Genomic DNA, 27,444 nt, shown 5'->3' with positions numbered 1-27,444 from the left:
CCAGGCTAGTCTCAAACTCCTGACCTCAGGTGATCCATGTGCCTTGGCCTCTCAAAGTGCTGGAATTACAGGCGTGAGCCACTGTACCCAGCCTTTTTTTGTATTTTTAATAGAGATGGAGTCTTGCCATGTTGCCCAGACTGGTCTCAAACTCGTGAACTCAAGCAGTTCACCTGCCTCAGCCTCCTAAGGTGCTGGGATTACATGCGTGCACTGTGCCCAGCCAACACATACATCTTGAGAGCCTTCATGTTTAACTTCAATCTCCTGAATATGTGTAACAAGAGCAAATGACATGAGAAAGGTTAATAAATTCTTGCCTTATAGGAGTGACAGCAGTCAAGGCAGTATAGGGGCCTATCAATTTTCTTTCCCGTGGCCCCCAGGATGTAGGTCTTAGCTAAGAGCAGGAGTTCAGTGATTTTTAGTCACTTGAATGCAGGTTTTTAGGGCCATAATGTACTGACCCATTTTCTGCCTGTGTGATTGAGTTTCTGCTGCCCTGCCAGTTCCTCTTTGGCATCAGCTGATCTCTGTAGCACTCTTGCTGTCCAAATTGCTGTGTGACCAGGTTAGAAAAGAGTCTCTTTCAGAGGAAGTTGGCCATGCCACAAAACAGGCACCTCATAGCCAAATGGCCTAAGATACCATCGTGACAAGGTTTATATAAATAATACTGTTTGATTATTGATGGGGGAGCTATAAGGCGATCTAACATATCTAATATGACTTCTGCCCAAGAACTGAATTAAAGTCTGCTGGGGAGGTGTATGAGAGTTTTGTACTTGCCTAAGAATAGCTGTCACTTCATTCCCCACCCTCAATACCTACATGTACACATATTCACACATGCATGCACATACTTCTCCTCCTTCTGCCCTAAATGAAGGGGAGGGGAGCCTGTCTTAAGAAAAAGCTTGAAAGGGAACAGAAGTAGCAGTACTCTGAGTCAATAAAGCCTAAAGCAGTAAGTACCTGGATGCCTCACATGGAATGGTTTTGGTGTGTGGCAGAGTCATTTGTAGTTAGCTGCACTGTTCCTGAAGGAGCACAAGACTGGCAAGTAGAAACCGGGAACCAGCTGAGGCCTAGTTATAAGGAGCCCTTTATCTACTTTACTGTCTGTAAGAACTGGACAGTTAGGCAGTTGGGACCTGAAAGGTGATATCTTATCTCTTCATTAGCCATTTCTTCTCCCCCAGAATGTTTTGGAAAACCAAAACTAAGAAAAGTGCAGGCCGGGCGTGGTGGCTCACGCCTGAAATCCCAGCACTTTGGGAGGCCGAGGTGGGCAGATCACCTGAGGTCAGGAGTTCAAGACCAGCCTGGCCAACATGGTGAAACCTTATCTCTAATGAAATACAAAAATTAGCCGGGCACGATGGCGGGTGTCTGTAATCCCAGCTACTCGGGAGGCTGAGATGGGAGAATCGCTTGAATCTGGGAGATGGTGGTTGAGGTGAGCTGAGATCGTGCCACTGCACTCTAGCCTGGGCAACTGAGTGAGACTCTGTCTTGAAAAAATAAAAATAAAAATGCATTTGTTCCAGGTAAATGGATGGGGTTGAATCAATTTAGATATCAAATCCTTGCTTCCTACTCAGAAAGCACCATTTTTTCTAAGATAGAGGGAGTTTGTGACAAAATATGTATCAGTTACACAGATATCCACCCCCCCCCCCACACACACACACACGTGTCTCCTGTCTCTGGCTGCAATGATGAAAGAATATTAGAAAAGAGGAACGTCTGACCTAGAGGTACGTACAGTCTTATTGGCAAATAACTAAAAAGTAGTGGACAGCATTTTATAATTGTTTAGCTACATAGACGACAAGTTTTCAGAGCAGGAAAGATCACTCTGGGCCAGGGTAGCTATGCTTCCTCCAGGAAAGCCTCCACTCCCTAAGAGTTCATCATATTCCCTTCTGTGCCCTGAAAGCACTTTGTCCCATTGCACTAGTGTCCAAGTGTGGTTCTGTCCGGGCTTGTTGTGCTGTATTACAAAAATAATTAACCTTTTTGGACTATAGGATAAGACCACTGTCCTTTGCTTTTCCTAATGGGGAATGAGTATTGCCAGTGTCAATTGGCTTGAGACAAGAAACTAGGAACATAGGAGAAATAACTCCCTATATTTCTGGGCTGTACTTTCTTGGGTCTGGACTTTAAGGAGGTTTTGAGGATACTTCCAGGTGGTGAAAGCAAAGGACTTTTGCAAACTCTAGAGGAAGGCTGGGAAGTATACTACAGGGGATCTCAAGTTGAAGACAAACAAGTGAGTCTTATGAACCAGACTGTCCAATTTGAGATACTGTCTGTGTTCATTGCCCTTTTATCATCTCTGAGATTTATTTGGTAAAGTTTTGTCTGAATGTTTCAGCCTCATTGTAACCGTGTTGCAGGAATTAGGGAGAGGAGTGTATGTCTACACCTAGGCCAGAGCAGCCCACCCAAGATACCTGTGTGGTGGTGGCAGTGGCCCTAAGAACAAAAAGTCCCAAGGGAGAAATAAAGCAAAAGGGACAGTAGAGGGCTCTGAGGTTTCTAAATTATCTCTTCATAGTCCATCTTGGGTCTGTGTTTTATTTCTTTAAGGACAGTATCAGGTTTTCTTACATTTTAATATTATACACTCCATATCACTTGATTGTTCTGTTGTGTCTGTATCTCCCACCAGCATATGAGTTTCTCAAGTGCTCCTCTTATTTACTTTTGTTTTCTTAGCACCTAGCATAGAGCCTATGAGAGTAAAGGCTTCCTGGGCATGTTTCAGGGAAGGGCTTGATAGCAAAGAGGCTGAAACGCCTGCTCCAGAGCTGAGATTCTGGGTCCCAGGCCCAGTTTTGTCCCCATCTCTGAATGACTTCAATGACCTTAGAACTCCGTGCTCCCAGTCTGTAAAATAGATGCTGTCCTTGACTTTGCAGGAGTGATCAGTCCACATTGCTCAGACCAGAGCTGACAGGAGGGATTTAAAGTAGAGGTAACATGTTCCACATGGGTAAACCATGACAGAGAGAAGTAGATGCCTTTTTCCAAATGATCCTGAGCCTGTGGTTGGAAGCAAAAAGATCCCAAGTTTCCTATCAACGTGCCTCGTGAAAGTAGTATTGCCTTTATAGGATTCATGTCTGCAGCTACTGCAATAATACTCTAAGAGTAAAATGTCTGTCAGATATAGCCGTTCAGTCTCATTTTGTAATTAGTTCTAAGAAACAGCCTGAAACAGACTTTTACAGTGGCAAGGCTAAGAACTTACTTAGAAGGAAGTGGGAGGCAGTGTGGCTTTAAAAATACTCAGTTCATGAGCACTATGAAGAAATGCCAATAGCCACACACAGGCTTTTATCAGTAGCTCTAGGAGTAACCAGTACACGTATACCCGAGCCTTGGCTCTTGGGGGCAGCTGAGAAAGTAGTTGCTTCTGCTTAATACCATTACTGCCCAACATCAGGAAAGTACTACTGATCTTCTGTGGTTACTGTTGGGAATGAGTATGAATTATGAATTGCACCTTTAGTTCTTAGTTCTTTTCTGTTGTTATTGTTGACTGCATAGAAGCCACTTAGGTGATTTCACTAGAATGAAAAGCCTATTCAGTTATGGTCTCAGGCTATGCCACACAACGAGGAATAGAAAATGCCAATTTTCAGAGTGAAGAGAACATGAATTAGGAACAATGTTGAATGCTGGAGGGATGTAGAGAATGACTGTTAGTGTACCCTGCAGTTAATTTTTATAATTAAAACCATCAGCAGCTTCTGGGAACTACTTATGCTATGCTATTAGAGGGCACAATATTGGGGAATCCAATCTCTACCTTTCATGGGCTCCACTCTAGTTGTGGAGATATTTAAGTCAGCAGGTCATTACACAAGAGCTATGGTAAAGGTACGGGACCACATGGTGGGATTGAGGGTAAGGGATGGGACATATCACACCAAAACCGATAATCCTCTAAGAGACTTGAAATATAGCAGTCCCTGAGGCATTTAGGAGTCCGGCAGTTCGGTCACTGATCTCCCTGTGCTATGAAAAGAACCTCTTGACTGTTCAGTCTTTCAGTAGAATCAGTCTTTTCCTGCCTGATCCTAACTGAGTTTATGGAGTCAGTTTTTTGGAGGTGAGGGGAAAGAGGTGAAGTCACATAGAAAGTGTTTTGTTGCAGAAACAGCTTTAGAGTGAACATGAATTAATAGACTTGGCATTTCTCCACTCAGGTGGCTTTATTCAATGTTAATACTGACTGTGCAGCTGTTCCAGGACACCTCAGGTACTTCTCTCAGGTGTCTGATCTGGCCCAGTTCTGAAGAATTTGTGGTTTCCAGGAAATGCATCCATGGCCACCCTTTTGAGTCTCTTGTCATCTCAGTCCTCACTATGGAGAGTGGAATATATGATTATTGTATACGTTTGACACATGCTTTTTGTAATTTCAATTTTTGAGACAGAGTCTCACTGTTGCCCAGGCTGGAGTGCAGTAGCGTGCTAACTGCAACCTCTGCCTCCTGGGTTCAAGTGATTCTCCTGCCCCAGCCGAGTAGCTGGGATTACAGGTGCCCACCACCACACCTGGCTAATTTTTGTATTTTTAGTAGAGACAGGGTTTCACCATGTTGGCCAGGCTGGTCTTGAACTCCTGACCTCAGGTGATCTACCTGCCTTGGCCTCCCAAAGTGCTGGAATTACAGGCATGAGCCACCATACCCAGCTTGACACATGCTTTTAAAAGAAGCCCCGTTGCTTCAGTCATCAGACCAAACTTTCATTTAACACACTTTTGCCAAGCTCCTTCTGGGTGCCTGTGCTAGGTTACAGATACAGAGACAAATGAAATCATTCCTTGCCCGTGAAGAGGCAAACATGTAAGTCACTGCTGCAGTGTGATATAATAGGTGTGAGGACAATGAGGAATGGGAACCAGGCAGCAGTAGTGCCTGGGCTGCTTTTTGAAACTGAAAAGGTCACCTCTTGCCTCAGGGAAATCAGACTGGGCCTCTCTTACTGCTTAGTGTAGGCAGGCTTCTGGGAAGGAAGAGACATAGGTGACATATTTGAGCTGCCACTGCCTCACAGGCTGGTGCCCTATAGCTGGGGCTTTGGCTAATAGGAAGGCTGGCCTAGGGCCCATCTTCTTACAGACAGTCAAAATCAGGGAGCGGGGGGTGCTGAGCCAGCAGGACTGATGAGAGAGCCAAAGCCAGGACAAGCATGAGGACTGTCCTTCCTGGAAGCCAGAGATGAGGCATGTCTACCTGTGATCCAGGGTAGAAGGGATGAAATCACGGCTCCTTCCAGCTTGGGGAAGGGGAATGGTGTAATCATGTCAAGGCCAGAGTAAGGGATTGATTTGTACCTGACAGGAGTAAGCAGGAAGTGACCTGGCCATGTCTTAGCAACTAGATACTAAGGCTGGCAAGGAAGAGGGAGGGCTGGTTTGGGTCAGATGGGGCCTTGCTGGCTCCAGAAGTGTTTCTGTGAGCCAAGGATCCCTGCTGTCTGCTATTCTGAAGGAAGGGGGTGGGGTGAGGTGCCTCTTGAGCCAGAGCAGTGTAGGGCTATTTTGAAAGCAGCTATTTGGGGAGAGGTGGTTGCTGCTTTGTTTATTTACAGGTCATTTGGGTTGACCTGAAGACAGCATTTGTTCAGTGAGCATATTCTCAGCCTGTCTCATGAATTGAAACCAGTGAGGAAGGAAGGACCAAACCAGAACTTGCTCCTGAGGGGTTCATAGCTTTTCTGCTAGACTGTAAGAGGAGTGTCATAGAGGAGGAGCTAAAGAAGTTGAGATGAGAGGGAGAGAGAAAGATGAGGTCATGGCTGAAAAGGTAGCTTGCCTTAAAAGACAAAATTTTCTTAGGTGAAAAGGATAATTGGGAGGATGTTTCAAATGGAACAGAACAGTGTAAGCAAAGGCAAAGGCTTGAAGGACCTGTTCAGGTTTGGTAAGTCAAGCTTGTCTGTGACAAGTTTGGATGAGGATATGTGTATAGGGGCACCAGGAACAGGGGAACAGCAGCTAGGCCAGTTGGATAAAGCCAGATCATAGACTTTTAATGCCAAAGAGGTTGGTTGTGATCTTGTGGACAGTGAAGGTTAGTGTAGGCTTAGACACTTGTCTTGTGCTTATATGAAGTTGGCAAGGTCAGGCCTGAGCTTTGGGTCTGTTTCTGAGGAAGGAGGAAGGGAGACCAGGGGCCTGATAGTCTGTTGTTCTCCCCTATATTGCAAGCTCCAAGAGGACAAGGATTTTGGTTGTTTTCGTCTAGCTATTCCTAGCACCTAAAACTATGCCTAGCACTTAGAAAGCAAAGACGAGTAATTGTGTTTGGAATGTGAAGTGTATCCTAGGGCAGCCTAAATGTAACCAAGACCCAGGATTAACTAATCTCACCTGGCTGTCTTAGAGCCCCTGATCTGACCAGTGGGGTCAGCTTAAGAGTGTGGTTCACCAAGAAGCAGAGAAGAAGGTGCCCTGTGGTAGGAAGGGAGGAATGGGTGGTAACTCTGTGGCTGACTGATCCCCACTTCTGAGCCACATTATTTTCTCTTCCTTCCTGGGAATCCTAGAACTGCCTGATAAAGAGGGATGAGAATGGTTACTCTGCAGTGGTAGCTGACTTTGGCCTGGCTGAGAAGATCCCCGATGTCAGGTATGTAGCCCTACTGGATGCTGGGGTTCAAGGGACATGGGGTGAAGCTAAGGGAAAATTCTAGCCTCCTCCCCAGAGGCCAGGACTTGGTCACAGCTCAACTTCAGCTCCCTAAATTTGGTTAGTCCTTGCCTATACCCATCCTTGGGGTGGAGGAATGGTCAAAAGATTCCATTGCACCAGCCAATGGCAAGCTCATTTTCTGTATAATCTCACCCCACAGCATGGGGAGTGAGAAGTTGGCCGTGGTGGGTTCCCCATTCTGGATGGCACCTGAGGTTCTCCGAGATGAGCCCTATAATGAAAAGGTAAGTTTTGAGGATCTCAAGGCCTGATTCTCCATTTTTTTTTTTTTTTCTTTTTTTTGAGATGGTCTCACTCTGTTGCCCAGGCTGGAATGTAGTGGCATGATCTCAGCTCACTGCCTCCCGGGTTCAAGCTATTCTCCCGCCTCAGCTTCCCAAGTAGCTGGAATTACAGGCATGCGCCACCATGCCCTGCTAATTTTTTTTTATTTTTAGTAAAGACAGGGTTTCACCATGTTGGCCAGGCTGGTCTCAAACTCCTGACCTCAAGGGATCTGCCCGCCTCAGCTTCCTGAAGTGCTGGGATTACAGGCATGAGCCACCACGCTCAGCCCTGATTCTCCTTAGAATCTACTCTTAGCAGAGTGTCCAAGATGTTCCTACTAAGAACAGGTAGATGTCCCTACAAGGTACCAGGGGTGTACCTGGCAGCTGCCCAGTGACTGACTTGGATGAAATATGGGCAATATTAACCCAAGCCTGGGTTGTTAGATGGGGGGGTGGGGCGAGGCAGAGGCAGGGGAAGATACCCTACCCCTCAGCCCATTAAGAGGGAAACCAAAGTCTGACTACCTACCAGGCAGATGTGTTCTCTTATGGTATCATCCTCTGCGAGATCATCACCCGCATCCAGGCCGATCCGGACTATCTTCCCCGCACAGAGGTGAGCTGCAACCATGGGGATCATTGCCACTGATGGGGCTAGTTTGAAGCAATGAAACTGTTCTGTTCCTGGGGTGGACTTGCTGGAACTGTCTGTGGCTGGTTGTCAGGGGCAGCTCCCAACCTCTTCTACTGAGTAGACTAGGATGGGTCGGGGGATTAATGAACTGTCTACCTAGGCTTTCCATACCCATCCACAGAATTTCGGGCTGGACTATGATGCCTTCCAGCACATGGTAGGAGACTGTCCTCCAGACTTTCTGCAGCTTACCTTCAACTGCTGTAATGTGAGTGTCTTTCTCCCTCTGCCTTTCATCAGGGGCTGGTTGAACCCTTTTCATCTGGTTAGGACTGTACAGAGAGGCTGCTAATTAGCTTCATGAGGGACCTCATTTTCTTTCTTTTTTTTTTTTTTGATACGGAGTTTCGCTCTTGTTGCCCAGACTGGAGTGCAATGGTGTGATCTTGGCTCATCGCAACCACCACCTCCCAGGTTCAAGCAATTCTCCTGCCTCTGCTCGGCCTCCCGAGTAGCTGGGATTACAGGAATGCACCACCATGCCCGGCTAATTTTGTATTTTTAGTAGAGACAGGGTTTCTTCATGTTGAGGCTGGTCTCGAACTCCTGACTTCAGGTGATCCACCCGCCTCGGCCTCCCAAAGTGCTGGGATTACAGGAGTGAGCCACCGCGCCCAGCCAAGGGACCTCATTTTCACTGTAGTGACAGCAACCACACCTCCTTCTCCTCCCTCTGGCTCTTAGCTAACCTATTCGGAGCCCTGGACCAAGGAAAGAAAAAAATTGCTTTGTATTATCTGGTCCTCAGCCTGTAGGATAGACCCATCACTCCTTGCCTTGGGTGTTGATGGAACTCTGGTCCAGTTTTATTGTTGGACTGTGGATCCAACTGGTCCTGAGGCATATGAGAAAGGCTCTTCTTGGCCTTCATATATATAGCTCTGGGGCTAGACCTTACCTGTTAGGATCAAGGGGTAGGTGGGCTTTGTTCAGATACCTCCCAGAAACACATTAGGAGCAGAACTCAAGAACAGAATAAACTAATATGAGCATACTTTTGGAAGGTTCTGTGACAAGGTGATAAGACAAACACTAAGACAGGGAGGGAAGTAGACAATAGTGTTTTCCCTGACCTGAACTGTATCTTCATTGTCTGGGGCCTTGAGAAAAGGTCTCTTAGCTGCACATCTGAATCTTCAAAGATGCCAGAAATAGACTCAAATGCCATCTTTGGGGTGGGAGATGGAGGGCAGGGCTCATGGCTGTTGTGTATACCTACAGATGGACCCCAAACTGCGCCCATCTTTTGTGGAGATTGGGAAGACCCTGCAGGAAATTCTGAGCCGCCTACAGGAAGAAGAGCAGGAGAGGGATAGGAAGCTGCAGCCCACAGCCAAGGGTAAGAGATTAGACCAGGGAGCCAAACCTAACCCTAAGGGAGGAAATTTGGATGTGGGGCCTTCTCCTCTTAGGATTGTGATTGCCAGGATCCCAGGTCCAGAAATAAAGGGGAGGGGAAGGAGATAACACAGAAAGTACTGGCCTCTTTAAGAGCTGTGGCTTAGCATACTGCTTCCCGTCTCCGAGTCTGTTTCTTCATTGGTGAAACGGGGCTGTGGTATCAACTTTGCTTTCATGAGTGAAAACATTCTGTGGTAAAATGCTGCTTCTATTTGTTATGACTAGTGAGAGTAACCCAGACTTAAATTATTCTTCAGGACTCTTGGAGAAAGCACCTGGGGTGAAGCGACTAAGCTCACTGGATGACAAGATCCCCCACAAGTCACCATGCCCAAGACGTACCATCTGGCTGTCTCGAAGCCAGTCAGACATCTTTTCCCGTAAGCCCTCACGTACAGTGAGCGTCTTGGACCCATACTACCAGCCACGAGATGGTGCTGCCCGCACCCCCAAAGTCAACCCTTTTAGTGCTCGCCAGGACCTCAAGGGGGGCAAGATCAAGTTTTTTGACCTGCCCAGCAAGTCTGTCATCTCTCTGGTATTTGACCTGGATGCACCAGGGCCTGGAACTATGCCCCTGGCTGACTGGCAGGAGCCCCTGGCCCCACCTATTCGCCGGTGGCGTTCCTTGCCTGGTTCGCCTGAGTTCTTGCATCAGGAGGCTTGTCCATTTGTGGGCCGGGAAGAATCGCTATCTGATGGGCCCCCACCACGCCTAAGTAGTCTCAAGTACAGAGTTAAAGAGATCCCACCATTCCGGGCATCTGCCCTACCAGCTGCTCAAGCCCATGAGGCTATGGACTGCTCCAGTCTCCAGGAAGAAAACGGTTTTGGGTCCAGGCCCCAGGGGACCAGTCCATGCCCTGTGGGTGCTTCTGAGGAGATGGAGGTAGAAGAAGAAAGGCCAGCAGGCTCAACTCCAGTCACCTTTTCCACCTCAGGCATAGGCCTGCAAACCCAGGGAAAGCAGGATGGGTGAGGGGGGTTAGTCCCTGCCTCACCTTGGGGATGGACCTTCAGCTGAAACCATATGGCCCCCTAGGTGCACAGCCTTGATTCTTCCCCGGAGCCTACAGAGTAGGCAGGCTAGGCCAACCCAGGCTCAACTTCTGGGCTCCTGGTGCCCATTGGCTGTGTATGATAGGGGAGGCAGGAGTGAGAGGCCTTCCTAGTTAGGGCCAACAGCTGATACCAAGCCTCTGAAATCTGGCAAAGAGGTCTGCCTCTCACTAGACCCCCTCCAGTGCACTTCCCCAGACAGGACCAGAGGATGTCTAGTTCTAGGCTGAGCTGGCAGGCAGCTATTACCCCGGTTCTTTCCCCACCCCAGGTCTGTCTCTTGCCCTTTCTTGGGGCATGTAAGCTACTGAGTGGAACATGGAGCTGACTAAGAGGGCATAATGGGCATGGCTGTTTCCCAGACCTGAAGATTGGGGTGCTTCTTGCCAGTATTCTAAGACACTTGAGTAATTGCTGTTTGCACTTACTGCATGGTCAGACCACGTCACTACGTTTCTATGCAAGGGGAGAGCAAGGCAGTGTTGTGGTCATGGCTCTTAGCTAACCTATTCAAAGACCTTTTTCCCATTGATTAATCTATTTTCATATTTATAAAGGAGTCTTAATGTTCTGCCCCATAAGACTTTCAACCTTGTGGTTGGGAGTGGGGCTGGTTTTGTAGGCCCTAGGGCCTGCTTCTATGTATTTGTCAACATGTGATACATTCAGTTCATTAAATGGTTTATATATGGACTGATTTTCTTCCCTTCCTGCCATGGCTGGAACTTTGGGAACAGTCTGTCCTTACAGAGCTGCAATAAGAAATAACCAAAGATGAAGCTGGTCAAATATTTTCATAACTTGCTTCTGTTGATTTTTTTTGTAAAACTTTCCCAAGACATTTTCAGACTTAAAAATAAAGTCGGTGTTACAGGTGCTGGTCAGCCTTCTTACGTGTACCTCAGGCACTGAGATAAAGGAGGAGGTCCAGGGCAATGCAGTCATATGTCTGTCAGGACACTCCCCCTCCCCTAAACTCAGTAGTAGTTGAGTATGACATTTACAGGCTAGAAAGACCCAAAATACCTCCGTTCCACCTGAGTGCTAGGTGGAAGTTGCATCAGCTGCTGCCCCAAGCGAGCTTCATCTTCTGATTGTGGGCTTTGGAGGAACGGGAGAACTGGCTCTTGGCCACTGTGAGGGGTACAGCTTTGCCACTCAAATATACCTTATTGTGGCATTCAGGGAGCCAGGGTCCAGAGCTGCTGGGCTGGGGTCCCTGGCTTACTTCCACATAGGCCATCACATAACCTGTCATAAAGGCATCAAAACCAGCCCGGTGCAATCCATCCCCAGGTACTGGGTTAGAACTGGCTTGGCTCCCTGGCACTTCTGAGGTAGCTGTATCAGCTATTTCAGGCCTTGCTGCTGTAACCCCCATCTCTACGTCATTTTTGTTGCCTTGGTTGGAGTGAGGCAGATTTCTAGTTTCATTCTCAGCCACCTCCTCAGTTTCTTCAGCCTTGAGGCTATCCCCACAGACCTGCTTCTTGGGAGGACCATCCTTAGCTTCCCCAGAGGTCTGTGTCCCTGCTAGGTTCAACAAAGCCCTCTTCCGTTTTTCCCTACGTCGTCGCCGTCGCCGCTTGTCCTCTGCTGCAGCCTCATCAGTGTCAATGATAAGGTCAATATCGTGGGACTGAGGACACTGTGGTCCCAGGGGGCACCAGCCATAAGCCTAGGGGTGGGAAAGAGGCTTAGAAAGAGGCTCCAGGCATCAGAACCTCCCCTCCCAAGAAATAGGTGGGTGCTCTCACCGAGAAGTTGTCACAGATGCTGGTGGGATGAGGACGGTGGGTTGCTGGGGGCAGGCAGCAACGATAATCAATATGGTCCCTCATGCTGGAAGGATAGTTGCAGAACTCCAGGGTAAGGTGTGGACTGCCAGCTGCCCGCTGCTTCCCATTTTCCCGTTCACTGCAACAGCGCAAGAGGGTAATGGTCCACTAGCATATAAGCTCCATAAGAGCAGGGTTTTTTGGTCTGTTTTGTTCACTGCTGAATCCTCAGCACCTAAAACACTGTCTGGGCACATGGTAGGAGCTCAATAAATATCTTAAGTTAATGAAATAAACTCATATCAGGCCCCACCCCTTTCCCTCAACCATTTCCTCACCATTTCCGGAAGGCATATTCTAAGTAGGAGGCCACGAAACGGGCATGAAATTCAGCAGCATATTTGGTGTCATAAATGCCTGCTGGGAACATCTCACACAGGTCAGCAGTGAAGGTTCCCAGACTCTCAGGGAGGTGTGCATAGAAGTTCTGGTATAGGAACACCAAGTCTATAAGGCCATTGTGTAGCACCAGGGGCCGGCGGGCTCGGATTAGCTCCAGGAATAGGGTCCGTACTGACTGGCTCTGGCTCTCATCACCCTAGGTGAAAGTAAAGGGGTCAATGAGGAGGACAGAGTCCCCCAGGGAGCCTCTTCTGCTGGGCACTTATCCCAGGCTTGCCCACTTGGAACGCGCTCTCTCTCTCTACCCAATGCTACCTACCCTCCTAGCAGTCTTGTTTCCCAAGCCCTGTCACTAGTGATTCCCCATACTCCCTAAGAAGCAGGTTCTCCCCAGGCATCCAGCCTAGGATAGGAAGAAATAAAGTCACAGAAGGGCAGACTCAAGGCTAGGGAATCTGGAGGCCTACCTTGTCATTGCCCTTATGGTAGGGGATGCCTTGGGCATACTGCTGGTTGAAGTTGAAGCCATGCTGTATCAGGAACTGCACAGACTTTGGTTCTATGACATACTCCTCCATGCACAGCAGAGTGAGATTGAACACCTGAGCCAGATAGGAATGTTCACCCTGGGAGAAAGAGAAAGTCTGCTATATCAAGATTTGGGAGAGCCAAGTTAGGAGGATGTAAAAGCTTAAGAATGATACAATGGACTCGGCGGGGAAAGGGTGGAGGCAGGTGAGGGATAAAAGACTACACATTGGGCACAGTGTACACTGTTTGGGTGATGGGTGCACCAAAATCCCAGAAATCACCACTAAAGAACTTATTCATTTAACCAAACACCACCTGTTCCCCATAAACCTATTGAAAAAAAAAAATCTATCAAGTTAGAAAAAAAAAACAGATTTGGGAGAAAAAAGCTTCATATCTGATGTTCCCCAGAATCTCTCTATCCTCCTCCCCACAGCCAGACCTAGGATTGGGGTGAGATCAGCTCATACCTTGTCTGGCTGTTGCTTGAAGCAGGCGAGGCCCAGGGAGAGGATAGAACGGGTCCTGGCAGCATGACACACAGCCTTGTAACGTTCCTCGATGCACCTTGGGGTTGGGTTTGGGGGTTGCTGTGGCTGGGAGTTAGCCTTATGAAGGACCCAAACCACCCAGGTCTGTGACCGCCCCCCTCCACAGTTGAGGGCTTGCACTAAAGAGAACAGGGCTTATACTTACTGGTTCAGCAAACTCTTCCTGTCCCCAAGCCCACTCAGCTCCTGTGGGGAGGTAAAGGGAGGGTTGACAGGCCTCTAGCACCAGCCCCTTCACAAACACCTGCCCTCCTTGTTTTCCAACTCTCACCGTGTCCACAGCCACGAAATTAGCTGTCTTTATGGCTAGCAGGAGGGATGGCCACATCTCTTTGAAGTTGTTGCTTTGCACATCCACTACGGGAACCCGGACTACTAGCTCCTCCCCAGATGTTGTGCTTTTGCTGACACCACCTGGGGGTTAAGAGGGTGATGGATGTTCATGCTTAAGGAAAGAGCCCAGGGGAACAGACAGCAAGCTAGGCCACGGTGATAGTGGTGAGGGGGGTAGTTTCCATTGGCAGCTTTTCCCACAAGCCTTTGTATCCCACGTGTTCTACACACAGGCCTTGGAGTGGAGAGTGCCCTGAATTTGGGGAGGAAGCCTGGGTCTTCCCGTGGCTTGTATGAGTCTGGGTAAATTACTTCCCACTTCGCTGTCACAATATATAGAGGAGAAAATTGGATTAGATGACCTTTGAGATTCTTTTTTCCCGTGTCCTGCAGGAAACATTTTGCAGGGCTTGAGGATCTCAGCTCCCTTAATATCCCACAGAATCCACACTACTGTTCTCATGGTGCCCCAGCGCCATAAGCAACAGTTCCCAGTAAGTCCCAGAGCCTGATAGTGCCACACACCAGAGCTGCCAATACGTCCTACCTTCCTTTGGACCACAATGCTCAATCTACCCCACTGAACTGAATCACAGCTATTATTAGTAACCGTTATGAGCTCCAGACTACATCTCCCGCCATGCCTCCATCAGCCCCATGCTCCCAACGCTCCAGGCTTTTGCAGCCCGAGCCGCGGTGTACAATGGGACTTGTAGTCTCCTCGTGGCTAGTTCAAGCGGAAGGAGCAGTCCTCTGAAGCTTGAGGAGTCTCTAGAACTATGAGCCCGAGGCCTTGCCCTCTCCCAGAGCGCAGAGGCTTTGAAGGCTACCCCTGGAAAGCCGCTCACCGTCGGAAGCTGCGGGAGCTGAAGCTGCGCCATCGTCACTGTAGGCGGCCATGACACCGCTCGTCTCCCGCCTGAGTCGTCTGTGGGTAAGCTGGACTTGCGCTCCGTCTCCTGGAGCGGTTCAGGCAGTCGGGGATGGCGCGGAGTTTAGCCGTCGGGTCGCCGAAGGGTCGGACTTCCGTTCAGACCTCCCGGGTCCGGCGCGGGGAAGGCAGCCCGACGCGCGCTAATTGCCTATTGGCCGGTGCTGCCGCCTCGCCGCCGGGATGGGCCCGAGCCACGCCCCCTGAAGTGCGCCGAAAAGCTGGGCGCGCTAGAGCGCGCTGGAGGTAAATTTTCTTTCCCGCATTCGCTGCGGGAACGCGGGGATTGGGTGTACTGCTCTCTTCATCAGCGTGGGCCGGGGGTGGGGGGTGGGGGGATGACTGGGTTTGGGCTTTCCAGAGAAGGTGACGCTGCCTGAGCTAAGCTTAAAGCACGCCCAGGAGTTAGGCTAGGAGAGGGTTGTGTGGGGGAAAGAAGGGTGTTCTGGGCATCGGTAAATTCCCAGAGAGGATGGAGAGCGCAGTGCTCTCCAGAAAGTGAAAGAGGCGGGGAGTAAGCCGTCGGAGGAGGCTGAGGAGGGTGTAGGGCGACCGACTGGTAGGGAAGCTTTTGAAATAATCCAATCAAGTGATAATGTGAACTTGAATTAAGGCTGGCAGTATGGATGGCGAGGAAGGGATAAATTGAAAAGCAACTAGGCCATATAGTCGACCTAGAGGGTGATTGAGCTTGAAAGAGATTTCTAGGCCGGGCGCAGTGGCTCACACCTGTAATCTTAGCACTGTGGGAGGCCGAGGCGGACGAATTACCTGAAGTCAGTTCAAGACCAGCCTGGCCAACATGGTGAAACCCCATCTCTACTAAAAGTACAAAAAAAATTAACTGGGTATGGTGCGGGCGCCTTAATCCCACTAAGGAGGCTGAGGCAGGAGAGTCTCTTGAACCTGGGAGGCGGAGTTTGCGGTGAGCCGAGATCGCGCCATTTTGCACTCTAGCCTGGGCAACAAGAGCGAAACTCCGTTTCAAAAAAAAAAAAAAAAAGAGGTTCCTATTGGAGACTAGTACCTCCCTAAACACTCCGATTGCCATCCACCTGTGCCTTCCAATGCTCCTTTGTTACTCTTTGTTTATAGTTCATCTTCAGCTTCTCTCAGCTCAGCCCATTTCATCATTATTCAGAACTGCTTGGGCCTGGCGCAGAGGCTTATGCCTGTAATCACTTTAGGAGGCCGAGGTGGGAGGATCACTTGACCCCAGGAGTTCAAGACCAGCCTGGGCAACATAGTGAAACCTTGCCTCTACAAAAAAATATTAAAAATTAGTTGGGCATGGTGGTGCGCACCTGTAGTCCCAGCTACCTGGGAGGCTGAGGCGAGAGGATGGCTTGAGCCCAGGAGATGGAGGCTGCAGTGAGTCATGATCTCCCCATTGCATTCCAGCCTGGGTGGCAGAGCAGCAGAGTGAGGGACACACTGTCTATAAAAACAACAACAAAATAAAACTGTTTGGATTTCTCCTATCCTAAAAAAGGGAAACTCTTTTGACTATCCCCCATCCCATTAATTCATTTAACAAGCATTTATTGTGTACAGTTTACCTGGCACTGACTTTGGACACACACCAGTCAACAGAAGAAAATCAGTCCTCGCACTCAAGTCGCTTTTTACAGTCAAATTCAGGAAGTACACACTGATGGAAAGAATCAAAGTAATGTGAAATTACATTGGGGTAAGAGCTACAAGGCAGAAATACATGACAGGATAAGATGAGGCGACCTGATCTGGACATTTCAGTCAAGACTTGAAAAATGATTAGATGTTAGGTAAAGCATAAAAGAGTCCAAACAGGAAATGGATTGTGTGAGGCCCCAAGATGTACAGACACGTTTGAGGTGTTTAAGCAACTAAATTCAATCAATCTTGGCTAGAGCACAGTGAGAGGGGATGAGGCAGATGGTGCCCGGATTATTGGACCCACAAGGCCGTAGTAAAAGGACTGCCTTCTATTCTAAGAGCAAGGGTGTGGCAGCCAAATCACTCCAATGGCCTATAAGGGACTTTGTGACCCTCTCCTCCCCACCTCATCTGGTTTACTTCTCTGACCTACCACTCAGCCCCATCTCATTCCATTCTAACCACATTGGCCTGTTTACTGTACCACAGACATAGCAGGCACCCTCCTTGGGGCCTTTGTACTCACTTAGAATGCTTTGGGTCTACCTTGACCACAGTCTTTAAAATTGCAACATTAAACCCCACCTTGGCACTCTTTTTTTTCCCCACTTGCTCTAATTTTTGCTTTTTATGCTAATATTTATCACCTAACATGTTATGGAATTTACTTATGTTCATTATTCCTTTTCTGTCCCCATTAGAATATAAGCTCCCTGAGGGCAGGAACTTTTGATGTTTTATTTACTGAAGTATGCCAGGTGCCTAAAACTGCTTGGCATCTATTAGGGGCTCCATAAATATTGCTCAATCTTTTTTTTTCTTTAAGAGACAGGGTCTTGCTGAGCCCAGGATGGAGTGCAGTGGCACAATCATAGCTCACTGCAGCCTCGACCTTCTGGGTTCAAGCTGTTCTTCACTTCAGCCTCCAGAGTAGCGGGATTACAGTGTTGAGCCACCACAACCAGCTTGCTCAAGAATTTAATGACCCGTAGCAAAGGCCTGGAGTATTTAAAAAAGAAAGAAAAAGGAAAACAGGAAGGAAGGAAAGAGCAGGGGAGAAAAGAAAGAAAATAAAAGAATATAATGGGGTGCCACACGGTGCCGTAGTTCATGCCTGTAATCCCAGCAGTTTGGGAAGCTGAGGCGGTTTGATTGCTTGAGCTCTGTAGGTTGAGACTAGCCAGGGCAACATGGTGAAACCCTGTCTCTAACAAAAATACAAAACTTAGGTGAGTGTGGTGGTGGTGTGCGCCTGTGGTCCCAGCTGCTTGGAGTTGGGGTTGGGTATTGGGGTGGGAGGATTGCTTGAGCTGAGGAAGCAGAGGTTGCAGTGAACCACTGCACTCCAGCCTGGGTGACGGAGTGAGACCCCATCCCCCGCCCCCCCCAAAAAAAGAATGGGAAGCCATTGAAGGTTATAAGGAAGGAAGTGACATGATCTGGAAAAGGTTCCTTTGCTCTTTGGAGAATGGATTGTAGAATGAATGTGGAAGTAAGCAGGTTTGGTGAAGGAAGTTTGGCTATGAAGGGAAGGAGGGTGGAACTTGATTGTGTACGAGTCAAGGGGAAAATCTTTCACTTTGCCCTCTGAAGATCTGCTGAAAAATCAGCTCACAAATAGCAGGTTAACTGGAGAAAAGACATACAAATTTATTAACATGCACACTGGGAGAACCACAAAGTGATTACCCATCCCCCTACAGAGATCGTAAATTTATATACCATCTGGCAAAACAGATTATGGGAGGGGTAGAAGAGAAATTCTGTTTTTCTGTTTTTGTAGAGACTTGCTATGTTGCAAGCCTAATCTCGAATTCCTGGGCTCTAGCAATTCTGCCTTGGCCTCCCAAAGTGCTGGGATTACAGGCCTGAGCCAGCATGTCCAACTCTATTTGTTTTTAAATAAACTGAACTTTGGCCAGAAGGAGATTCTGTTGAAGGGCAATAAAGGGTTACTAGGGAGACTGGAATGGGGACAGAGAATGGAATTGTTAATAGTTCTCTTTGGAATTTGAATGATCCTGAGGTACACAACACCTTGTGAAAGGGTTTGTTCAGGTATGGTTACATGTTAGTCTTAGCGAGGGGGGAAGAAAAACACAAGTATTCTTTTTAGTGGGTTTGGACTATAGGCAGATAAAGAGTTCCAGAGGAACAACTTTGTCCTGGCTTTGGGAGAGTCTGTGGGGTGGAAGGAGCAGAGAGACCTTGAGGCTTTTTGAGTTCAGCATGTCAGAGTGCCATATTTTGGGGTATTGGTTTCTTTTTTTTTTTTTTTTTTTTTTTCTTGCTCTCATTCTGTCGTCCAGGCTGTGCAGTGGCATGATCTCAGCTCACTGCAAGCTCTGCCTCCTGCGTTCAAGCGAGTATGTCCAGCTAATTTTTTTGGATTTTTAGTAGAGATGGGGTTTCACCTTGTTGGCCAGGCTGGTCTCAAACTCCTGACCTCAAGTGATCTGCCTGCCTTAGCCTGCCTTAGCCTCCCGCAGTGTTGAGATTACAGGGGTGAGCCACTGTGCCCGGCCTGGGGTATTGGTTTCTGAGTTCCAGCAGTTAGATGGGATTGGAGGAGCAGGACTCTGAAGAGGAGGAGGGTAGGACAGTGCAAATGGAGGTAGATTTGAAGTTGTTTTTTTTTTTTTTCTGAAGGAGGAGGCAAGCTCTTTTGATGAAAATGAGGTGGTAAAGTCAAAGTTTTTGGGGGAGAGTTTGATACAGAAGCTTAGCAGGGACTGCATTTTATCACAGTGTAAGAATGCTGGTTGTGGATTTGAAAGAACAAGTTGCTTAATCTCCGTAAACTTCAATTCCCTTATAAGTAAGATGGAGGTGATACTAGTACATACCTCATGGAGTCACCAGGAGATTGAGAGATCCGGTAAAGCTCTTCATGGGGTCTGACATGGAGTCGGCACTCACAAAGTATCAGCTAATTTTAGCTGTTAGAGAAAAGGCAGCCATTATAACAGTCCGGGAGCAGTGAAAATCAACCAGGCACATTTTCTCATTGTTGATGGTCAGCCACCTATGGTTTACTAGATCAGGAAAAGATTAGGAATAAAAATAGCTAATCTCTTATTCTCCCACTGATTTGCCATCTGTTCTCAGACAGATCTTTTGTCCCTCTGATCCCTGGTTTCTTCCAGGATAAAATGAAGGTTTTGGACTAGGTCACTACTAAAGGCTGTTTCAGTGTAACCATGCTACATCTCTAAGAGGCAGAGAAACCTCCTACCCCCATTTTCCCAGACACACCTAAACAACCCCTAAACACCTAAACACACAGTCACAGTAAGCATCAGGGATACACAAATGCTCCCAAACAGGAGGTTTTGGTCCTTGACCCATCCCAGCCCTGGCCTCTGTTTTTGCATGTCTCCAGGGCTGTAACGCTGGCCCCCTTGAGGCCACTTGCTTAGCTATACTAGTTGTATCTCAGTGCTGCAGCCAGCCAAGAGTAAACTCATGAGCATCTTGAGGGTGCTTAAGAAAAGCTGGACCCTATGTGAATGGTGGATCAGACGGAGATGGCTAACACCCTTGGAAGGCCTCAAGATTCTGCCTCATTGTGACTGCTTTGGCTGGGTCTTTTTGTTTCAGGCCATCATGAGGAAGCCACGAGCAGCCGTGGGAAGTGGTCACAGGAGGCAGGCAGCCAGCCAGGAAGGGAGGCAGAAGCATGCTAAGAGCAACAGTCAGGCCAAGCCTTCTGCTTGTGATGGTAAGGAACTTGGTTGTGGCCCAAGGCTCACTGGCCATGAAAGGGGGCAGATTCAGTCTGGGAAGGGATTGTGATAAGTATCAAGACATTAAGAGACTTACTAAGGGCCAGGTACGGTGGCTCACACCTGTAATCCCAGCCCTTTGGGAGGCCGAGATGGGTGGATCCCTTGAGCCCAGGAGTTTGAGACCAGCCTGGGTAACATGGCAAAACCCCCTCTCTATGCTCGCATGGTGGTGAGCGTCTGTAGTCCCAGCTACTCGGGAGGCTGAGGAGGGAGGATCGCTTGAACCTGCAAGGCAGAGGTTGCACTGAGTCGAGATAGTGCCACTGCACTTCAGCCTGGGCAACAGAGCCAGACTCTGTCTCAAAAAAAAAAGAGACTCACTAAGGGTGTAATTCTGACTATATTGCTGTGTGACATTAGGATAATTGCTCTGGATGGCTGTTTTCTTACCAGTAAAATGGAGCAGTAGTTCAGCATTTCCTCCCTCATGTGGCTTTCATGGGACCAAATGAGTTCATGAACCTGAAAGTGTTTTGTAAATAGGAAGGTCCTGTACCAGTATATATTATAGCTGGCTAAAACTATTAGGTTTTCATTATGGCTCAGAGACAAAGAAGCCAGCAGTACCACCCTGAGAAATTAAGGCCAGAAACTTAGCCACAGCTACACACAATTACATAACTCTGGTCTGACTCCAGCTCCAAAGCTTAAAGGGGTTTGTTGGGGGAAGCCCTAACTGGGAGCATACTGCCACAGACTGCTGTGTCCCAAGACCCTGGTGCCCAGCCTATGCAGGGATGATTCCTAAGTGTCCTGGGGCCCCAGCAGGCCTGGCCAGGCAGCCGGAAGAGGTGGTATTGCAGGCCTCTGTCTCCCCATACCATCTATTCAGAGACGTAGCTGAAGTCACAGCCTTCCGAAGGAGCCTGCTAAGCTGGTACGACCAAGAGAAGCGGGACTTACCATGGAGAAGACGGGTAGGCAGGCGAGGAGCAGGGACAGTGGGTGGGAGGCAGGCACCCAGCCCCGTCCACCCTAACTCCTCATCTGGGGTTGCATTGACAGGCAGAAGATGAGGTGGACCCGGACAGGCGGGCATATGCTGGTCAGTACATCTCCTGAGAGCAGGGCCGTTTTGCCTCGAGGCCCTTGGGTCTGGGGGCTGTGGGCCAGGTAGGGCAGATCAGCAGTGTCCTTATGCCAACCCCTTTCCCCTAGTGTGGGTCTCAGAGGTCATGCTGCAGCAGACCCAGGTTGCCACTGTGATCAACTACTATACTGGATGGATGCAGGTGACTCCAGGGGAGGAGGGGAAGGGTCATGGGTCGGACCCCAGATGAGGGCCTTTACTTTGGGGTGGGTGTAGAGAAGGTTTCCTCTACCACCGTCACCCTTGACCTTGTCTCTTTCTGCCTGCCTGTGGCTATAGAAGTGGCCTACACTGCAGGACCTGGCCAGTGCTTCCCTGGAGGTGAGAGCCACCCTAGGGTAGGGGAAATGGGAACGACAGAGGGACTGACGGGTGATCTCTCTGACCTCTGATCCTACCCACAGGAGGTGAATCAGCTCTGGGCTGGCCTGGGGTACTATTCTCGTGGCCGGCGGCTGCAGGAGGGAGCTCGGAAGGTAAGGGGATGGCAGGAGGGTAGGAACCCAGGAGTCTTGGGTGTCTCATAATCTTAAGTCTTGCACTCCAATCAGGTGGTAGAGGAGCTAGGGGGCCACATGCCACGTACAGCAGAGACCCTGCAGCAGCTCCTGCCCGGCGTGGGGCGCTACACAGCTGGGGCCATTGCCTCTATCGCCTTTGGCCAGGTGATTCCACAGCCCACCTCCACTTTGTGCATGCCCAGCCTTCTTCCTCCCAGCCCAGGCTAATTCTTTGGCTCCTCTGTGCCAGGCAACCGGTGTGGTGGATGGCAACGTAGCACGGGTGCTGTGCCGTGTCCGAGCCATTGGTGCTGATCCCAGCAGCACCCTTGTTTCCCAGCGGCTCTGGTAGGATGTTGGGGTAACAAGGGTGCTTCAGGGGTGTCTCCAAAGGAGCTCTGGCTCACAGCAGTGTTCCCTTCTTTTAGGGGTCTAGCCCAGCAACTGGTGGACCCAGCCCGGCCAGGAGATTTCAACCAAGCAGCCATGGAGCTAGGGGCCACAGTGTGTACCCCACAGCGCCCACTGTGCAGCCAGTGCCCTGTGCAGAGCCTGTGCCGGGCACGCCAGAGAGTAAGCCTACTGGGGAAGGGGCACTGAGAAGTCCTAAGGGGTGACTCTGCCCTATGACACCCAACCCTGTGCCTCTCAGGTGGAGCGGGAACAGCTCTTAGCCTCACGGAGCCTGTCGGGCAATCCTGATGTGGAGGAGTGTGGTGAGCACCAAACCTAGCCCCCACCCCAGCCCTTCCTGGCCCAGTCAGAAGCCCCACTCCAGTTCTTCCTCTAACCTGAATAAGATTCTGCAGAACCTGGCCAAAGCCTGCTCTCTAGATTGGCCCCTAAAGCCCTCTCGGCCTGAGTAGGGTTTGGGGATCTCCATTCCCAGCTCTCAACACTGGACAGTGCCAGTTGTGCCTGCCTGCTTCAGAGCCCTGGGACCAGACCCTGGGAGTGGTCAACTTCCCCAGAAAGGCCAGCCGCAAGCCTCCCAGGGAGGAGAGCTCTGCTACCTGTGTTGTGGAACAGCCTGGGGCCCTTGGGGGTGCCCAAATTCTGCTGGTGCAGAGGCCCAACTCAGGTACCTGGATACTGGGCGTGGAAGGCAGTGGCGTGAGTAACAAGGGAGAATGGAGGGAATCGGCAGCTGAGGCCTGACCCCTGCCTGGCTGCCCTCCCTCTCAGGTCTGCTAGCAGGACTGTGGGAGTTCCCGTCCGTTACCTGGGAGCCCTCAGAGCAGCTTCAGCGCAAGGCCCTGCTGCAGGAACTACAGCGTTGGGCTGGGCCCCTCCCAGCCACGCGCCTCCGGCACCTTGGGGAGGTAAGTGAGCAGCGGAACGGCCAAGGATGGTGGCTTTTGAGGCTATATCCACAGGCCTATTTGAACCTCTTGGCCCTTCCTCCAGGTTGTCCACACCTTCTCTCACATCAAGCTGACATATCAAGTATATGGTCTGGCCTTGGAAGGGCAGACCCCAGTGACCACCGTACCAGCAGGCGCTCGCTGGCTGACCCAGGAGGAATTTCACACCGCAGCTGTTTCCACCGCCATGAAAAAGGCACTACCTTTGTTGTCTTTGTTGTACTTCCTTGTGTTTCCTACATGAACACAAGCATGTAAACAGAAAAAAAAGCATTTTTTTTTTTTGAGATGGAGTCTCGCTCTATTGCCCAGGCTGGAGTGCAATGGCGCTATCTGAACTAACTGCAGCCTCTGCCTCCTGGGTTCAAGCGATTCTCCTGCCTCAGCTTCCTGAGTAGCTTGGATTACAGGTGCCCGCCACCATGCCTAGCTATTGTTTCTATTTTTAGTAGAGACGGGGTTTCATCATGCTGGCCAGGCTCATCTCCAACTCCCGACCTCAGGCGATCTGCCTGCCTCAGCCTCCCAAAGTGCTGGGATTACAGGTGTGAGCCACTGTGCCCGGCTATTATTATTATTTGTTTTTTGATGGAGTCCCTGTCACCCAGGCTGAAGTACAGTGGTGCGATCTTGGCTCACTGCAACCTTTGCCTCCTGGGTTCAAGTGATTCTCGTGCCTCAACCTCCCGAATAGCTGGGATTACAGACGTGTACCACCATGCCCAGCTAAGTTTTATATTTTTTGTAGAGATGGGGATTTCACCATGTTGGCTTGGCTGGTCTCAAACCCCTGGCCTTAAGTGATCCACCCGCATCGGCCTCCCAGAGTGCTGGGATTACAGGCATGAGCCACTGTACCTGGCCAAAAAAAATCACTTTTTTTTTTTTCTTTTTTCTTTGAGACGGAGTCTCACTCTGTTGCCCAGGCTGGAGTGCAATGGCATGATCTTGGATCATTGCAACCTCTGCCTCCCAGGTTCAAGTGATTCTGCTTCAGCCTTCCAAGTAGCTGGAATTACAGGCGTGTGCCACCATTCCTGGCTGATTTTTTATTTTTAAATTTGTATTATTTGTATTATTTTTATTTTTAGGGGGGAGAGACGCTGTCTCCCTCTGTCACCAAGGCTGGAGTGCAGTGGAATGATCTCAGCTCACTGCAAACTCTGGTTCCCAAGTTCAAGTTATTCTACTGCCTCAGCCTCCCGATTAGCTGGGATTATAAGCTTGTGCCACCACACCCTGCTAACTTTTTTTTGTATTTTTAGTAGAGATGAGGTTTCACTATGCTGGCCAGACTGGTCTCTAACTCTTGACCTCAAGTGATCCACCTGCCTTAGCCTCCCAGAATGCTGAGATTACAGGTGTGAGCCACCACACCCAGCCATGATGTTTTGGATTTTTAGAAATGGGGTTTCACCATGTTGGCCAGGCTGGTCTCGAACTGCTGGCCTCAAGTGATCCACCCACCTTGGCCTCTGAAAATGCCAGGATTACAGGCATGAGCCACCATGCCTGGCCAAAAAAACATATTTTAAACAAAAGTACTGGGACATGAAGTTAAGGGCAGAACACTGGTTTATCTCTTTTGGAAAAAGTGCCAGCCCTCACCTCCCCGTCTTCTTGTCTAGGTTTTCCGTGTGTATCAGGGCCAACAGCCAGGGACCTGCAAGGTAAGTCTCCTAGGCCTCTCCCAACCCGTCTCCCCAGGCCTGAGGCCATGGGTTTTTAGTCAGTTAACTGACGAATGTTTGGGTGAACATTCTCCACTCCAGGCTTCACTGGAGAGAGGAATAGTTCTTGACCTGGAGAAGTTGCATTGTGGGGTGCAGGGTAGAGGGAAAGGAAAAAAATGATGAGGACTCTCCAGTGTCACAGGTGTGTGAAATGCATGTACTGGATTTTGTGGGATATGAATTGTGGAGCCATCAGTTCTTTTTGTTTTGTTTTGTTTTGTTTTGTTTTGTTTTGAGACAGTCTTGCCCTGTCACCCAAGCTGGAGTGCAGTGGCCCAATCTCGGCTCACTGCAATCTCCAATAACTAGATTAAAGTGATTCTCCTGCCTCAGTCTCCCAAGTAGCTGGGATTACAGGTGCCTGCCACCACGCCCAACTAATTTTTGTATTTTTAGTAGAAACAGGGTTTCACCATGTTGGCTAGTCTGGTCTCGAACTCTTGACCTCAAGTGATCTGCCCGCCTTGGCCTCCCAAAGTGCTGGATTACAGGTGTTGAGCCACCACACCCATCCATGGGAGCTGTCAGTTCTATCTGGGAGACAAGGATCAGGAAAGGCTGTTTGGAGGGAGCAGCTGGTAATCTTGTAATACCTAACCTTGTTTTAGACTCTCCCTTAATCACCTAGCCTTGTTTCCACATGAATAGGCTCTCCCTTCATTGAGAAAGCCAGACAACTCCATTTGGCTCCTTCTGTAAATGAAGCCTTGGAAATAGGTTTCAAGGACTCTTCACCCACCCCCTTCCTCAAGGAGTTAACTTGTGTATGCAGACTCCCAACATATCAAAGAGTCCAATTAACTGATAAGGTACTGAAGCAAGCAATGTTTGAAGTTCCCAGGATTTTGCTCAAGAGATAACACCATAAAGCCTTGAGTTTGTGTCCGACAGAGCCCACATATATAACATCTTATGAAAGATTTAGAGTCCCTGCACCTGGAAACTGTTTGTTTCTCTGTAACCATTTGTCTTTTTAACTTTTTTACATGTTTTTACTTCTGTAAAATTGTTGCAGCTGAACTCCCCCTCCCCTTCCTAAACTGAAGTATAAAGAAAATGGAACCTTCCTGGGGCCGAGAGAATTTTGAGCGTTAGCCATTTCTCGGTCACCGGCTAATAAAGGACTTTTTTTTTTTTTTTTGAGACAGGGTCTCGCTCTGTCGCCCAGGCTGGAGTGTGGAGTTCAGTGGCGCAATCTTGGCTCACTGCAAGCTCTGCCTCCCGGGTTCACGCCATTCTCCTGCCTCAGCCTCCCGATTGCTGGGACTACAGGTGCCCGCCACCACGCCTGGCTAAATTTTTGTATTTTTAGTAGAGATGGGGTTTCACTGTGTTGGCCAGGCTGGTCTCAATCTCCTGACCTCGTGATCAGCCCGCCTTGGCCTCCCAAAGTGCTGAGATTACAGGCGTGAGCCACCGCGCCTGGCCAGGACTCTTAAATTCATCTCAAAGTGTAGCGTTTCTCTAACTCGCTTGGGTACAACAATCTGTGTCCTAGAAATGAATCATTTTCTTCAGGTTTGGGAGGGGAATCAACCGTAGCGATGTTCTTTCCAGTCCCAAGAGTAGTGTGAGCAAAGGTGGGGCCCAGTGCAGGCTGCAGTGCTCAAGGAGCTGTGAGCAGTTGGTTTAGCTGGAAAGGTCAGCAGGGTCTGCTGAGTCAGTCAGGGTGTGAGCCCTAGGCTGCTGACCCATTTTAGGTGGAGAAGAGTCAGATTCACATTTTTAGGACAATTCGATTCCCTCAGGCAGCCTTTTGGGAGGTTGATTGATGGGGCAGTTACTTGAGGCAGGATGAAAGCTCTACAGCATTCCAGGCTAAGCCTGAGCTAGATCAGTAGAGTCAGGGAAAGGGAGGGAGAACAAGGAGAGGATTCTCTGCTCCCCCTCCCCTAACTACAAGGCCTCCCGCCTTCCATTTTTTCACAGGGTTCCAAAAGGTCCCAGGTGTCCTCTCCGTGCAGTCGGAAAAAGCCCTGCATGGGCCAGCAAGTCCTGGATAATTTCTTTCGGCCTCACATCTCCACTGATGCATCCAACCTCAACAGTGCAGCCCAGTGACACTTCTGAAAGCCCCCATTCCCTGAGAATCCTGTTGTTAATAAAGTGCTTATTTTTGTAGTTATTTTGTGTTGTTTTTTTTGAGATGGGGGTCTTGCTATGTTGCTCAGGCTGGTTTCGAACTCAGGTGATTCTGGCCTCAAGTGATTCTCCCACTTCAGCCTCCTAAAGGGCTTGGATTACAGGCATGAGCCACCACGCCCGCCCTTTTATAGCTATTTTGGAGAGCCTTCCACCCTCTCCCTAGTCCCTTACTCCTCACATCTGAAGGAGGGACCCAGAAAAGTGGTGACGTTCTGCTTGGTCCTGACTTCCTCTGGCTGAACTCCCAGCCAGCCCTGGGCAGATGGGGTCGGGGGGTGGGTGCTCTGTCCAGACTGATCTGTCCTCCATCCCCCCAGGAGAAAGGCAAGGCAGCTACAGGGAGCACCTGCCAGTGGCTGACACCCAACACCCTCCGTCTAGGTCTCAGGTCAGCTCTGATTGGAGCGGTGGCATCACTGGAGAAGGTAGTTGGGCTCAACTCCCAGCCAGCCCCTTCCCACCTGCAGTCGCTCCCTAGGGGGAGAGGAAGCACAGGAGAA

At 49.4% G+C, this 27,444-nt stretch overlaps 3 protein-coding genes across 12 annotated transcripts in view; 2 read left to right on the top strand and 1 right to left on the bottom strand.

The window, feature by feature from the left end:
• TESK2 (testis-specific kinase 2) overlaps positions 1 to 11,040 on the top strand; it is a 180,379-nt gene extending 169,339 nt beyond the window's left edge. Inside the window, exons 6-11 of one of the 2 annotated variants that reach the window (XM_012001871.1) lie at positions 6,574 to 6,656; positions 6,880 to 6,964; positions 7,542 to 7,625; positions 7,825 to 7,911; positions 8,925 to 9,042; positions 9,362 to 11,040. In XM_012001871.1, the coding sequence (XP_011857261.1) occupies positions 6,574 to 6,656; positions 6,880 to 6,964; positions 7,542 to 7,625; positions 7,825 to 7,911; positions 8,925 to 9,042; positions 9,362 to 10,083 (1,179 nt within the window). In that variant the 3' untranslated portion in view covers positions 10,084 to 11,040. The remainder of the gene's footprint in view (positions 1 to 6,573; positions 6,657 to 6,879; positions 6,965 to 7,541; positions 7,626 to 7,824; positions 7,912 to 8,924; positions 9,043 to 9,361) is intronic. The other variant, XM_012001872.1, reaches the window with a different exon arrangement.
• TOE1 (target of EGR1, member 1 (nuclear)) lies at positions 10,953 to 15,445 on the bottom strand. 2 transcript variants are annotated; one of them, XM_012001873.1, is made up of 8 exons: positions 14,607 to 15,445; positions 13,697 to 13,839; positions 13,571 to 13,611; positions 13,345 to 13,441; positions 12,811 to 12,969; positions 12,280 to 12,539; positions 11,921 to 12,080; positions 10,953 to 11,841 (listed from the first exon to the last, which is right to left on the bottom strand). In XM_012001873.1, the coding sequence occupies exons 1-8, from the start codon at positions 14,656 to 14,658 to the stop codon at positions 11,224 to 11,226; spliced, it is 1,530 nt and encodes a 509-aa protein (XP_011857263.1). In that variant the 5' UTR covers positions 14,659 to 15,445; the 3' UTR covers positions 10,953 to 11,223. The 2 variants fall into 2 exon arrangements, with proteins under 2 accessions (XP_011857263.1, XP_011857264.1); XM_012001874.1 differs by lacking the exons at positions 13,345 to 13,441; positions 13,697 to 13,839.
• Positions 14,143 to 26,924, top strand: MUTYH (mutY homolog). 8 transcript variants are annotated; one of them, XM_012001879.1, is made up of 16 exons: positions 14,143 to 14,692; positions 19,925 to 20,045; positions 20,881 to 21,029; positions 21,118 to 21,157; positions 21,271 to 21,344; positions 21,482 to 21,523; positions 21,607 to 21,678; positions 21,754 to 21,867; positions 21,953 to 22,050; positions 22,131 to 22,275; positions 22,355 to 22,418; positions 22,592 to 22,783; positions 22,888 to 23,024; positions 23,110 to 23,262; positions 24,695 to 24,736; positions 26,729 to 26,924. In XM_012001879.1, exons 1-16 carry the CDS (start codon positions 14,657 to 14,659, stop codon positions 26,858 to 26,860), a joined length of 1,611 nt encoding a protein of 536 aa, XP_011857269.1. In that variant the 5' UTR covers positions 14,143 to 14,656; the 3' UTR covers positions 26,861 to 26,924. The 8 variants fall into 8 exon arrangements, with proteins under 8 accessions (XP_011857269.1, XP_011857268.1, XP_011857266.1 ...); XM_012001878.1 differs by having other exon boundaries at positions 20,878 to 21,029; XM_012001876.1 differs by having other exon boundaries at positions 20,848 to 21,029.
• Positions 26,925 to 27,444: the final 520 nt, after the last annotated feature.

The sequence above is a fragment of the Mandrillus leucophaeus genome, unplaced genomic scaffold (genome assembly GCF_000951045.1).
Source record: "Mandrillus leucophaeus isolate KB7577 unplaced genomic scaffold, Mleu.le_1.0 Scaffold67, whole genome shotgun sequence".
Lineage (NCBI taxonomy): Eukaryota > Metazoa > Chordata > Mammalia > Primates > Cercopithecidae > Mandrillus > Mandrillus leucophaeus.
This window is presented reverse-complemented; position numbering and strand designations above follow the sequence as displayed.

Coding starts and splice junctions, on each gene's coding strand:
- MUTYH (XM_012001875.1), top strand. CDS start 14,657: ATGACACCGCTCGTCTCCCGCCTGAGTCGTCTGTGG. Junction 23,263..24,694: donor TTTCCACCGCCATGAAAAAG/GCACTACCTTTG, acceptor CTTCTTGTCTAG/GTTTTCCGTGTGTATCAGGG. Junction 24,737..26,728: donor AACAGCCAGGGACCTGCAAG/GTAAGTCTCCTA, acceptor ATTTTTTCACAG/GGTTCCAAAAGGTCCCAGGT.
- TOE1 (XM_012001873.1), bottom strand. CDS start 14,658: ATGGCCGCCTACAGTGACGATGGCGCAGCTTCAGCTCCCGCAGCTTCC. Junction 13,840..14,606: donor AGCTCCCGCAGCTTCCGACG/GTGAGCGGCTTT, acceptor CTTAACCCCCAG/GTGGTGTCAGCAAAAGCACA. Junction 12,540..12,810: donor ACCATAAGGGCAATGACAAG/GTAGGCCTCCAG, acceptor ACTTTCACCTAG/GGTGATGAGAGCCAGAGCCA.